At 43.1% G+C, this 14,275-nt stretch overlaps 2 protein-coding genes across 3 annotated transcripts in view; one reads left to right on the top strand and one right to left on the bottom strand.

The window, feature by feature from the left end:
- The window catches only part of ADAL (adenosine deaminase-like), a 29,918-nt gene extending 20,438 nt beyond the window's left edge, over positions 1–9,480 (bottom strand). For both annotated transcript variants that reach the window (XM_010836138.1, XM_010836137.1), the window contains exons 1-5: positions 9,389–9,480; positions 9,002–9,159; positions 2,014–2,238; positions 1,637–1,767; positions 1,087–1,147 (exon numbers count right to left, since the gene is read on the bottom strand). In XM_010836138.1, coding sequence (XP_010834440.1) covers positions 1,087–1,147; positions 1,637–1,767; positions 2,014–2,073 — 252 coding nt within the window. In that variant the 5' untranslated portion in view covers positions 2,074–2,238; positions 9,002–9,159; positions 9,389–9,480. The remainder of the gene's footprint in view (positions 1–1,086; positions 1,148–1,636; positions 1,768–2,013; positions 2,239–9,001; positions 9,160–9,388) is intronic.
- On the top strand, positions 9,166–12,152 carry LCMT2 (leucine carboxyl methyltransferase 2). Its single transcript, XM_010836139.1, has one exon. It carries the CDS (start codon positions 9,425–9,427, stop codon positions 11,480–11,482), a length of 2,058 nt encoding a protein of 685 aa, XP_010834441.1. The 5' UTR covers positions 9,166–9,424; the 3' UTR covers positions 11,483–12,152.
- The last annotated feature ends 2,123 nt before the right edge of the window (positions 12,153–14,275 follow it).

The following is a 14,275-nucleotide window of genomic DNA, read 5'->3' as shown; positions in this document are numbered from 1 at the left end:
ATATTATACCCATGGAACTCTCAGAATCGAAAGTGTAATCAGTTTTGCTCTGTTCCACTCAACAAGAGAAAATGAGACACAGTCTCCTGTGGTGGACATCCCTAGCAGGGTTCAACAGGACCCACTGAGTGCCTGATAAGACAAATGCTTCCTAGGGTTCCTATAACCCCTGTGCATGTCTCCAACACAGAGCTTACCTCGTGATGTTGGATTTATCCTCTTACGGGTCTGTCTCTCCAACCTGACTATGGATTCCAGAGGGGCAGGGACCATGTCGATCTTTTTGTCTCTCAGCCCTAGCAGAGTGCCTGGAACACTGGGGACACTCTGTCAACTTCTGCTAAACTAAACTCTTAGAGTTAACCTTCCTCCAAAAGGTGATTAATTTACTTAATAATTATCAAGAGGATCAGTCTCAGCCAAGGAGAAAAATTCTTTCTGGACCAGTCAAATGTCACCTCTCCAAAAACACATTACATTTCTTACTTTTTCCTTAAGGGTTAAGAACACTGATAGGATTCTGCTTCTCTCCAATTAGAAAGAGAACATTTAAAAATGCTATCTTAATCAGATCAATGATACAAATCTGATACAAAGCCAGTCATCCAGCTAAGGGAACACAGTGGAGTCCTCTAGCCCTTCATCTCCAGAGGGAAGGCAGTTTCCCTAAGGACTGATCATTCCATCTCCAAGCACCTCTTGAACGCCTTCATTCTCTATACTGTCCACCCAGAAAGTTCAAAGTATCCTGAGCAATTCAGGTAAAGCCTGTGGTCAGATATTTCATATGATATGTTTATATATACAGTTTATACATATATGAAAAAAAAGACAAGATTTTCTCCTCCGCACTGTCCAACTTTCTACCTAACATAAGATTTTGATCTTGGTTCTTTCCTCATATTGTTTACAATTAATAGAGTCTATTAGCTGTTAGGCAAAATGTCTTAACATTATTTTTCAAAAGTTACCATAAAAAAAGCAAAAAAATATTTTTCATCAGACTCTTCAGTCATGTGCAACAACAGAAGGGCATCAATTACTTACTAATTTTTAAACCAGTCTAAAAACTGCTTCATTTCTCACCATTAGAACATCTTCAGGGGTAGTAGTAAGTAGATGAATAATTTGAAACATCTGGAGGCACCTGCAATATGAAAAGTTTTAACATACTTTAGTCATCAAAAACTTCACTAAATTAATTGATTTTAGGCTAGTAGTAATTATATATTTATAAGGAACAACAGAATAGGTTTCTCAAAAATTACACTGATCTGGACAGATCATCAAATGATGGAAAATTAAATGTTACTTTTAAGTGGAAAACAAGTTTCCCTTCTTCACCCCCACAACCCGTATCTCAAGTGGAAGCAGGAAACAGAGGGGAAAAAATCAAGAAGTCTATATTTGCAAGTCTAAAGAATATTCCAATACAGTATAATTTCACAAACAATACAAATTACTAAAATTTGTCAACAGTCTGACAGCTGGAAAAAATACTATTTGTCAAGTTATACTCTCCATACCAGATGGCCACCTTATTCCTTTAACTACAAAAATCCGAATCCTTACATACTATTTACAATCGCAAAATAGAGAAAAAAAGAAGTGTGTGCACAAACTCCCCCAAACTCACTCTTCTAAAGTTCTTTTCTCTCCCTTGTCAATCATAGTCATCTGATCGTGGATTTTAAGATCTGGTTTCTTGGCTATTAATTTCCTTATGGTATTGGAACTAATGGATCCATTCAAGTGGGCATGAAGTTCCTAAAATAAGAGAATACAATCAGTAAAAATCTTCTCAAGTCCACTAGAGTCACAGCATTGTAGCAGGTGCTTGATGTTGGTAGACTGCACTAGGCAAATGGCCTACCAGATGTAGCTAAATAACTTTTAAAATGTACAAAGTTTACAAATTCTACCTATAAAATTTATTTCTCTTTTTGTGAAAAGAAACAACACAGAAGTCATGATACTTAGCAACACTCCAGAATTCTGTGGTTGAATTCTTACCACTTTAGGTAATTTTGAGTAAAAGGTTGTCTTCCATGGCTGTTCTTCTGCCTCCATCATGATTTAGCAGAATATCAAGGTCTTTCCCCAGCCACTTATTCTCAGCATGAATACTAAATATAGTTCAGTCAGTAAGTTTGGTGGCCTTGAACTTCCTTCAGACTGCTTTACTTCCACCCGTTTTGATTAGATAAACAGTATATGTAGTTCTGGGCTCAGTTTCACCTATTTAAACAAATGTGGACATTTTAGATGTTGACGCAAAAGCAAAGAAACAAGTTCTATTAATTTATTCCTCTAAAGACAAAAGCTCTCCAAAGCTATTAATAATTTAAGTGAGCCAACAACCTGAACTAGAAATAAGAAAAGTCCTCAAGCTGATAAGAGGGAGATTAAAATCTGAAATTTGGTAGGGTGTATAGGATTAAGGATTACTCACTCAGTCGTGTCCAACTCTTTGTGACCCCATGGACTGTACCCGCCAGGTTCCTCTGTCCATGGGACTCTCCAGGCAAGAATACTGGAGTGGGTTGCCATTTCCTTCTCCAGGGGATCTTTCCGATCCAGGAAGATGTATACCTTTACGAGTAGGGTATATACTTTTACCTATTAGCACTTTCTACAAAACTATGTCTAAAACTAGAAATTTATAAGACCTACTTTGGGTTCAAAAGTTCACATTTTTGAACTGTTTAAAATATATAAAGTAAGAATAGAGGCAATGGAATCAGATGGACCCAGGTTAATCCTTGTACCAGTTCTGCCCTTTAGTAGGTGTGTGGCCCTGAGTCACTTTTAACTCCAGGCTTCAGTTTCCTTAACTGTAAAAATGGGATTAAAAAATGGAATAAAAATTCGATAAAAATGCAGAGTAGATGAATCTAGAGCCTGTTATACAGAGTGAAGTAAGTCAGAAAGAGAAGAACAAACATCATGTACTAATGCACATATACAGAATCCAGAAACACAGTACTGATGAGCCTATTTACATCGAAGCAATGGAGACACAGATGTAGAGAAAGAATTTGTGGACACAGCTGGGGAAAGGAGAGGCTAGGAGAAATTGAGAAAGTAGCACTGCCATATATACACTTCAGTTCAGTTGCTCTGTCGTGTCCGACTCTTGGAGACCCCATGGAGCACAGCACGCCAGGCCTCCCTGTCCATCACCAACTCCCAGAGTGTACTCAAATTCATCTCCATTGAGTCAGTGATGCCATCCAACCACCTCATCCTCTGTTGTCCCCTTCTCCTCCTGCCTTCAATCTTTCCCAGCATCAGGGTCTTTTCAAATGAGTCAGCTCTTCATATTAGGTGGCCAAAGATTTGGAGTTTCAGCTTCAACATCAGTCCTTCCAATGAACACTCAGGATATATACACTCTCATGTGTGAAATAGCCAGCAGGAAGCTGCTCCATAACACAGGGAGCCCAGCCTGGCGCTCTGACGACCTCAAGGGGTAGGATGGTGTGGGGGGAGGGAGGCTCAAGAGGAGAGCAGATATATATACAATTATGACAGATTCACAGTGATGTAAGTCTGAGACCGCCACAACACCGTAAAGCAATTATCCTTCAAAAAAAAAAAAGCAGAGTAGCTGTGGGGATTAATAAAGTAACTTAAATTTACCTCCTCTATCCTCCTGAATAACTCAGTGAGCATGTCAAGTCAGCATTTTATCACACTGTATCTACATCACTGGTTTGTCTTTCTCCCTCACCAGAACTATATAAACTTCCTAAAAACAGGGACTATGGCTTATACTACCTCCCCAGCACCTGATAGGGGATATGGTGAGTGCGTGCATGCTCAGTCACGTCTGACTCTTTACGACCCCATGTTGTGTAGCCCGCCAGGCTCCTCTGTCCATGGGATTTTTTAGGCAGGAACACTGAAGAAGGTTGTCATTTCCTCCTCGAGGGGATCTTCCCGATCCAGGGATCAAACCTGTGTCTCCTGCATCTCTGGCATTGGCAGATTATTTACCAGTGCATTACCTGGGAAGCTCCAGGGATAGAGTAGGATCATTAAATAGTTTAAAAATCCCACTAGGGGATTATTAAAAACAGAAAGGGAATTTTAAGGGAGTTTGGGAGACTGTTGTAAGCTAAAGACCACTCAAGAAAAGAATCCAGTAACCTGGTAATTGTCTACTTTAGCTTGAAGGAAGACTAGGGGCATCCAAGTGCCAGACACACTCAAGCCAGAGACCCTGATAGTTAAAAACACAAGACCATGGATATGGGGTCTGAATCTTGTTATACAAAGTCAGGGAATTAATAGTCCTTGAAGAGCAGCATTTCCGCACATAGCCAAGACGGAAATATAGGTGAAAGGAGAAACAAACTGGGTGAGAGGAGACGTTACACCGAAACCTGAGATGCGTTACCATGTTTTAGTATATGTTACCATCCTTTTGGTAAAACACATATGATTTAAATAGCACCATGGCAGGCCTGGTTAGACCACAGAGAACCAAAGGAGAAACAAACGATGTAAGTCTTGACATCTACCCATGAATGAGGAAGAAGGTGGTCCTGGGGCAGAGCCTTTTCATCCGCCCATTTGCATTTCTCACAAGTGTCCTCTGCTAATACACTCATTCTTTGCCTGCCACTCTGCCTCTCACTGAAATCTTTCTGCAATGAGACAAAAGGACCTGAGCATCAGTAAATCCTAACACCAGGTAAGTGCAGTTTCAATTAAAAGATAGTGGGTTCGAGTCTTTCCTAAGTCAGGGGACCGTGGGTTTAAGTCCCAGCCCATGGGTTTGAATTCCAATTTGAGTTTTGGCTGGGTCCCACCCAAGAAGCAGTGCAGTTTCACACATAGCAGAGTGCCCAGCACATTGTAGATGATAAATAAATCCTAATTTCCCTTTACCTCTGAAGGTCGATTATAAATTAAGACAAAATTTTGTGATTTTTAAAAGTAGCCACCTTGACCCTTTGGATTCTGATATTAATGATGATGTTGATAAGAACAGTAGTTTCCATTCAGAGCTTACCATTTAGGTAGCAAGTGCTTTTAATGATATTATTTTTAATTCTTGCAGGAACTTGGCAAAATACATATTTTTACCACATTAAAAATCAATCAGTTAACACTGAGAAGGGTTAAATAAGCTACCAAGGTATTAAAATGGGCAATTAAGAAAATGGTTTATACAGGACTTGATGATTCCCTGGTGGCTCAGACAATAAAGAATCTGTCTGAAACCTAGGAGACCCATGTTTGATCCCTGAGTCAGGAAGATCCCCTGGAGGAAGAAATGACTACCCACTCAAAGATTCTTGCCTTGAGAATTCCATGGACAGAGGAGCCTGGTGGGCTACAGTCCATGGCTCCTCCAGAGTTGGACACGACTGAGTGACTCACATACACACACACAGGACTTGACAGCCATAGAAATCCACAGTCATTAAGCGTTTACGCTTCTACAGACATAAAAATATACTCAACACCACGAATTATTAGAGAAATGCAAATCAAAACTACAATGACATATCACCTCGCACCAGTCAGAATGGCCATAATCTAAAAAACCTACAAACAACAAATAGGGAGTGGGTGTGAAGAAAAGAGAACCCTTTTGCACTGCTGATCAGAATGTAAATTGATACAGCCCCTGTGGAAAACAGTATGTTCCTTGAAAAATCAAAAACAGAACTACCATATGATCCAGCAACTCCACTACTGGGCATATACCCTGAGAAAATGACACAGTAGACTTTCCTGGTGGCCCAGTGGTTCAGAATCCATTTGTACTAATATTTTATCAAATTAGAGCAGAGCCAGAATCAGATCTTCTGTTTTCCCAGAGAATATTTTTCCTCCCCACCCTCTGTCCCTGCCCCACAAAGGGAACTCAGAATAATAAAAACACTTGCTACTATTTATTAAGCACTCAGTATGAGCCAGGTGTTCTGCTAACTGTCCTAGTTGGCAGCTGTACTTAATTCTCATAAAATCTATGAGATATTACTGTCCCATTTTACAGAAAAATATACAGATTTTTAAAAAATAACCTGAGGGGGAAAAAATAACCAGAGGGAATTCTCTGGTGGTTCAGTAGCTAGGACTCTGTGCTTTCACTGCGCGCAGATGGGTTCAATCCCTGGTCAGGGAACTAAGATTCCAGGAGATACCTGCGGTGCAGCTGAAACACACACACACACACCAGAAAACAACTGGACCAGGAAACACCTGCGGTGCAGTTGAAACACACACACACACACACACCAGAAAACAACTGTAAGGTACCCAATTCACAAATTTTGCTTCATTCTCTTTCTTCTTGAATCACTTTTCTTGATATGTTCTTTACCAAAAATATAGTATTTCTAATATATCATGTACATTTGATTAACTTGTCAAAAATTTATTTCTACAGTGCTATACATTTTGTCCAAAGTCCAACATTCCTCTTTTTTTCTCTCTCAATCAACCCTGAGATACTTCACTTAATCCACTCATTTTAGAAATGAACATCTCAAAGCCCAGCAAACTCAGGGGAGTCCTTCTCCCATTTTCTTCAGGGGCAATTTTAAACTCCTCAAGAGCTCCGCTAGACCCAGCTGCCTCACACTCAACTTTACAACTCAGTCACTAGCTTTACAGAGACAACAAAAGCCTTTAGGCATGAATTTCCTGTATTTCTCTCTGCCCTCCCTCACACTTAATCTTATCTGTATCTGTACCCCTCTTCCTTCATGAGTCAGAGAGAGAGGATTCAGTCTCCTGTTCCCAAGACTAATCTATGTAATATTCCATTCCTTCTTATCTATTCCAAGTCATTACTCCACTAGTTAATCTTCTCACTTTTCTGCAAGTCACCCTCTCTCCACTTGCTAATTTCTCCTATCCCCCATTCTTCTTTACTGACCTGTCTCTTCTTTCCTTCTGAGCTACACTCCTTGAACTGCCTCCATTTACTTATCTCCCATTCACCAAAACATGGATTCTGCCCTTACTGTTTCACAGAAATTGCTCTCCCAAAAGTCATTAAGTCTCACACACTAGTAAAGCAATGCTCAAAATTCTCCAAGCCAGACTTCAACAATACGTGAACCGTGAACTTCCAGATGTTCAAGCTGGATTTAGAAAAGGCACAGGAACCAGAGATCAAATTGCCAACATCTACTGGATCACTGAAAAAGTAAGAGAGTTCCAAAAAAACATCTATTTCTGCTTTATTGACTATGCCAAAGCCTTTGACTGTGTGGATCACAATAAACTGTGGAAAATTCTGAAAGAGATGGGAATACCAGACCACCTGACCTGCCTCTTGAGAAACCTATAGGCAGGTCAGGAAGCAACAGTTAGAACTGGACATGGAACAACAGACTGGTTCCAAATAGGAAAAGGAGTATGTCAAGCATGTATATTGTCACCATGCTTATTTAACTTATATGCACAGTACATCATGAGAAACGCTGGGCTGGATGAAGCCAAGCTGGAATCAAGATTGCTGGGAGAAATATCAATAACCTCAAATATGCAGATGACACCACCCTTATGGCAGAAAGTGAAGAAGAACTAAAGAGTCTCTTGATGGAAAGAGGAGAGCGAAAAAGTTGGCTTAAAGCTCAACATTCAGAAAACTAAGATCATGGAATCTGGTCCCATCACTTCATGGCAAATAGATGGGGAAACAGCGGAAACAGTGACAGACTTTTTCTGGGGGGCTCCAAAACCACTGCAGATGGTGACTGCAGCCATGAAGTTAAAAGACACTTGCTCCTTGGGAGAAAAGTTATGACCAATCTAGACATCATATTAAAAAGCAGAGACATTACTCTGCCAACAAAGTTCTGTCTATTCAAGGCTATGGTTTTTCCAGTAGTCATGTATAGATGTGAGAGTTGGACTATAAAGAAAGCTGAGCACTAAAGAATTGATGTTTTTGAACTATGGTGTTAGAAAAGACTCTTGAGAGTCCCTTGGACTGCAAGGAGAGCCAACCAGTCCATCCTAAAGGAAATCCATCCTGAATATTCATTGGAAGGACTGATGTTGAAGCTGAAACTCCAATACTTTGGCCACTTGATGCGAAGGGCTGACTCATTTGAAAAGACCCTGATGCTGGGAAAGATTGAAAGTGCGAGAAGGGGAGGAGAAGGGGACAGAGGATGAGATGGTTGGATGCCATCACTGACTCAAAGGACATGAGTCTGAGTAAACTCTGGGAGTTGGTGATTGACAGGGAGGCCTGGCATGCTGCAGTCCACGGGTCGCAGAGTCGGACACTGAGCGACTGAACTGAACTGAAAGTCACTAAGAGCTTTTAAACACCAAATCTAAACACCAGTTCCAGTATCCGAATCAGCTGGACTCCAAAACTCATGTCTTTCACCATTATGCTATACTGCTTCAAGGTAACCATACTTAAGAGTCATCCTGATTTCCTTCTCCATCTAGGCTCCCACAGTCACCAAATACCAATTAATAAGTTACAAATCCCCCAAGTATCTTTGCAAGTGATTACCTACTGGTGATGACTCTGAAACACTTAAAGTAGAAACTTGATGATTATTTTAAACTGCCAAGACTCAGAAAGAATAATCACCTCTCTTTTGTGATTCCCTCTTCCGCAGACATATTCAATTCTATCCAAGAAGACAGAACTTTGAACGCGGAGGGGAGTATCACTTTACAGCTGAGAAACAGAGGCTGAGTGGTTTACTTACTGTAAGCTCAGCACAGAGCCTGGGATACAAGGGAATCAACAGTATACATTTGTGGGGAAACACTGAGTGAATCACAACTTCTGTAAAGGTTTCTTTATTTTGTACCTGGCCTCACTGACTTGTTTTCAGACTTAAATGGGATCTCTTCGTAACTATTCGTAGTTAGCATCCAAGGAAAGATCGTTCCTTCTCCTTGCCCCCTAAAATTAGTGGTCCTAACTCTGCTTTGTCCCTACCAGACACTCAATGCAGGCGCTGCGGTCCAAGGAGTTCTGGGTTGTCAGTCCCCACAGACTCACCTCTGAAAGATTTTTGTCAACAGCTGAGTCAGCTTATGAAAACTTAAGATAAATTTTCGTTTCAGCCAGGAAGGCTTGTAGAAAAGTGACAATCCGCGCTTCCCCGACACAGTCCACGTGTCCACAAAAACCCGCAGCCGTCAGTCTTCCCGCGAAACCTCGATCATAGAAAATCAAAGAAATGTCAATCACAGCCGACTGTCGGCGCCAGCTGCAGCCTACTCAATCCTGATTGGCGAGGCGCGCCGTTTCCGGAAGTGACGCCCGCCTATCCGAGGAAGAGATGTAACGGAGCGTTGTTTCCCCACCCCCCTCGCCCCGCCCAGTACCGAGTCCGCGAGCTGTACTCGCGGCTACTGGATACTACGGGACCAAAGAGCAGCTCACCACCCCGACGGACCGCCGCTCCTGACTCCCCTGACCATGGGCTCGCGCAACCGCCAACGTCGGGCTGAGGCAGTGCAGAGCACCAACGACAGTAGCGCGCTCAGCAAGAGCTCCCTGGCCGCGCGCGGGTATGTGCACGACGCCTTCGCTGCCTTGCTGGTTCCGGGGACGGCCCGCCGCGCGCCGCTTATCCACCGCGGCTACTACGTCCGCGCACGCGCCGTGCGGCACTGCGTGCGCGCCTTCATAGAGCAGACGTGCGCGGCCCCCGGCACTCCTCGCGCGCAGATTCTGTCGCTGGGCGCCGGCTCAGACTCACTGTATTTTCGTCTCAAAACTGCGGGCCACCTGGCCGGGGCTGCTGTCTGGGAGGTGGATTTTCCGGACGTGGCCGAGCGTAAAGCTCAGAGGATTCGAGATACGCCGGATCTGTGCGCGTTAACCGGGCCTTTCCAGAGTGGAGACCACGGGTCCACGCTGTGCTTTGAGAGCTCGGACTACCGCATCCTGGGCCTGGACCTGCGGCAGCTGCAGCGGCTGGACCAGGCCCTTGCAGCCGCGGGTCTTGACGCTGCCTTCCCGACTCTGCTCCTGGCTGAGGCCGTGCTCACCTACCTCGAGCCGGATGATGCCGCGGCCCTCATCGCCTGGGCCGCCCAGCGGTTTTCTAATGCCATTTTCGTCGTCTACGAGCAGATGAGGCCGCAGGACGCCTTTGGCGAGTTTATGCAGCAACATTTTCGGCACCTGAATTCTCCCCTTCATGGCCTGGACCGCTTTCCCGACGCGGAGGCCCAGCAGCAGCGCTTCCTTCAGGCCGGCTGGACTGCCTGTCGCGCCATGGACCTGAATGAATTCTATCGCTGCTTTCTCCCCGCAGAAGAACGCCGACGCATGGAAAATCTTGAACCTTTTGACGAGTTTGAAGAGTGGCATCTGAAGTGTGCCCACTATTTCATTCTAGCCGCTTCTCGGGGAGACAGCCTCTCCCAGACTCTGGTGTTTCCACCCTCAGAGACGTTTCCTCGGATAGATCCTGCTTCCCCTTCAGGAGTCTTCCCTGCCAGTGTAGTCACTGGGGACACCCAGGGCTTGGGCCTTAAGAGATACGGCCACGCCTCTGTCCTTTTGAGCCCAGGCGTTATTCTCAGTGCAGGAGGATTTGGAGAGCAGGAGGGGCGACATTGCCGAGTGAGCAAGTTTCACATGCTCTTAAGATACAGTGACTTTGAATGGAAAGGCAACCAGATAGGCAGTTGGGGAACTGGAGCTCAGTGGGATGGACGCCTTTATCACACCATGACAAGACTTTCAGATACTCAGGTTCTGGTTCTAGGAGGGAGACTGTCCCCAGTAACTCCAGCCTTGGGGATACTCCAACTTTGTTGTGAGAATGAGGATAATAGCACTGAGGACCCAATTGTAACAGTCACGAAGTTCGGTCCAGAAGAAGATTCCACCTTGTCACGTTGGCGCCATTCAACAACAGAAGTGTCCTGTGAGAATCAGAAATATTTGTTTGTGTATGGGGGCCGAAGTGTGGCAGAACCTGTACTAAGTGACTGGCATTTCCTCCATGTGGGGACAATGACTTGGGTTAGGATCCCAGTGGAGGGAGAAGGACCTGAAGGTCGCCATTCCCACAGTGCCTGCAGCTGGCAAGGGGGAGCCCTCATTGCTGGAGGTCTGGGTGTTTCTGAGGAGCCACTGAGCTCTGTATTCTTTCTGAAACCAATCACTAGTGGATTTCTCTGGGAATCTATAGCCATCCAGCCTCCCATTACCCCAAGGTACTCCCACACAGCTCATGTAATCAATGGGAAGCTTTTGTTGGTTGGAGGCGTCTGGATTCATTCCTCTGCAGTTCCTGGAGTGACTGTTATTGATTTGTCTACAGGATTGAGCTTTGAGTATCAGATTGACACAACATGTGTGCCATGGCCATTAATGTTACACAATCATACCAGCATCCTCTTTCCTGAAGAGCAACAGCTCCTGCTCCTTGGAGGTGGTGGGAACTGCTTTTCTTTTGGCACCTACTTCAACCCCCATACAGTGACATTAGACCTTTCTCCTTTAAGTGCTAGACAGTAAAGACTGGACTTGCTATATATTCAGGACCCACTAGAGTGGACAATAAAGCTTTCCAGAATAGGATTTGACTCTGGCTTTGGACAGTACCACTCCCCTTCTCACTCCTTTTTTTGTTTCTGGTTCTTTCTTAGCACTGCTATTCAGTGCAGAAAGTGGAAAAAACAATTTTTTTTAAACACACCAAAATTCCAAGAGATGGTACAAAAATAGAGTGGTCATATAGTCCTAGAGTAGGATTTGGGGGCCTTTGGGTCCCCGTATCTAATTTCCTGGTGTTCTGCCTACTTTCTAATCTGAGTTTACCCATTTATTGAGTTACAATGACCTTTCACCTAAGTAAAGTGAAAAATTTCCCACTCCCAGGCTTTGTGATTTTAGATGGGACCTTGGAAAGAGTTTCACACAGATCCTTGCTAAGAACACAAGGTTGAATATAGGTGAAGGGACATGGTTTCGACCTCATTCTTCATGTACAAAACCTGAAATGAACCCAGTTGCAGTTTCATTAAAGCACTGTACCACTTATCTCAGCAGACAGCTCAGATAGCTTTAATAAAACATTTATACGACTTTATTGACACACATGCTTTTGTTCAATTTTTTTGCCACTAGTTCCATACTTATTTACATTTATAAATGCTAATGGTTTGATTTCTCAGTTTGTACATGATATGAAAATGTTTTGCTCCATTTCTACGCTCCATGCTTCACTATGTTCTGTGCCCCAAGAGGTCAACCTTTATGAACTGCATCAGTGAGTTTTCTTGTTCTCTGGTTCCTGGAGAGTTCCATCAGTCAGAAGTACCAGAGAAGGATGGTTCAAAAGGAAGAGTGAGTTAGTATTCCCAGTGTTTCCCCTACCAGGCTGTAAGTTGGCAGCAGCTGCATTCTTCAGTCAAAAGCCACAGCCATAAGTTGACTCGGCATCCCTCCAAAGAATTCAGCATCTTCGTTGCATTAACCACATCTTAAGTGTCCAATAGCCACATATGACTAATTGTTATAGAATTAGACAGTGCAGATGTAGAACATTTCCATCACTGCAGGAAGATCTGGACTCCACTGAGGTACTTCACCATTTTGACTTGGTTTACCTAACCCTGCTCATCCCTTTTTAATTAGTATCTTCATTAAACTCTCCTCAATTACCTCCTTTAAATGAACCATTTTCCCCGGTGAGCCTTCTGAGAGCCATAGAACATCTTAGGTATTCATTCTTAAAACTTGAGCCTTAGTTTGTCATCAAAATTGTGTATACCTTGTGAATTCATGTCTCAAAAATACCACTTCGGTATTTCTTGTTTGTCTTCAATCTTTGAAATCTTAATAATTTAACTTGATTATCTACAAGTACTATCAATGTTAACATCTTGATGGACTTAGTATGACCTACAATCCTTTTCCCCTAAATATTTCTATTAACAACTTCATCTATAAAGTAATCTATGAAAACCAACTAGCAAACACAAGCCTAGTGCACAGAGAGGGCATTGTTGGCTCTGTTACATGAAGGCTCTCAGGAGAAGACAAGCTGAAGAAAGTGTTGTCTTCTAACTTCAGCTTCCCTGAGACTGCAAGAGCCCTTTCTGGGGAAGTTGTTAGTCCTGAGAAACAAAGGGCTTGCCATGGCTAGGCATCTGACAAGGCTGTCCGTGGACTGGGTACTAGTATTAATACTAGTAGGCAGTATTGTGTATTAATACTAGTTGGCAGGACTGTGACCAGAAAGGGATAAGCCGCTGTGTAGTTACTGTTTCTAAGTTCACCACAAGCCACACTCCAGCTTTCAGAAGCAGGTCAAAGCAGAACATTGATGAAATGTGTATTCTCAGCAATGTAGCAGTTAGTACCAGAATTTGAAGCTAGAAATAACACCAAAGTCCCAGAAATGCCTTCCATTATGCTATCTTTTAGATGGTACCATCAGCCATCATTATTATCATCACTTTTGGGCAATACAGAGCTCTGGGGGAGCGGGGAGTGTTGGAGTGGGGGGATGTCAGGAAAACATGGATGTGTGCCAGACCAAAATTACTAGTGATGCCTAGTCTCTCAAGTGCTGCCCAGTATGGCGCATTATGAGTAATTGGGCTTGTTCTCCCCAGAGAAATTATCCACATTTTCTGTGTGATTATCAGATTAAACATGCCCTCCACCTCTGACCCTATACATGCATCATACTCAGTTAAGGACTTACTCATTTCTTAAGCTCTAGTCATTAGAACACTTAAGAGTTTTGTCAGTAACATTAATTCTGTGCCTTTGGAGCAGCACTCAGTAGTGCTGGATCCTAGTTTCATAAGAGTAATCTGCAGTAGTTAGAGATGTGGGTCAGATTAAGAACTGAAGTTGTGGACTGTACTTTTTGCTTCTCCATTTCACCTTTGAATGTTTAAAATTCTGGTATGGAGACACTGGGTAATTATGAGAGTTAGTAAAAGCCCTTTTCCTCATTTAATGATTGCTTCTTTTTAGACCAGAAAACTAGTTAAAGGAGGAAGGGAATTTCTTATTTTGCATCTCTGCTCTGTCAGGGTCTCAAAAACACTGTACATACTAGTGAGGATATGAAAATGACGTTAAGAACAACTCTTGTAGGATATGTTCCTCAAAGGCCAGGACTGTCACTTCCTTATGTGTTTTCTAGATTTTGCCATGGAATGTCCATTTTTCATCGTTCTGCATATTTAAACCTCCTTATTGATATTAGGAAGTTGACATGTAAGAGACGTGTTCCAATGCCCAGGCCCTGCATGTCCTTCTCTTTCAGTGATCTCAGACCTTGAAGTCCTG

Source organism: Bison bison, unplaced genomic scaffold (genome assembly GCF_000754665.1).
Source record: "Bison bison bison isolate TAMUID 2011002044 unplaced genomic scaffold, Bison_UMD1.0 scf7180017864061, whole genome shotgun sequence".
Taxonomy (NCBI): Eukaryota; Metazoa; Chordata; class Mammalia; order Artiodactyla; family Bovidae; genus Bison; species Bison bison.
The sequence above is the reverse complement of the archived record's forward strand: the minus strand, read 5'-3'. Positions and strand labels throughout refer to the sequence as shown.

Coding starts and splice junctions, on each gene's coding strand:
- LCMT2 (XM_010836139.1), top strand. CDS start 9,425: ATGGGCTCGCGCAACCGCCAACGTCGGGCTGAGGCAGTGCAGAGCACC.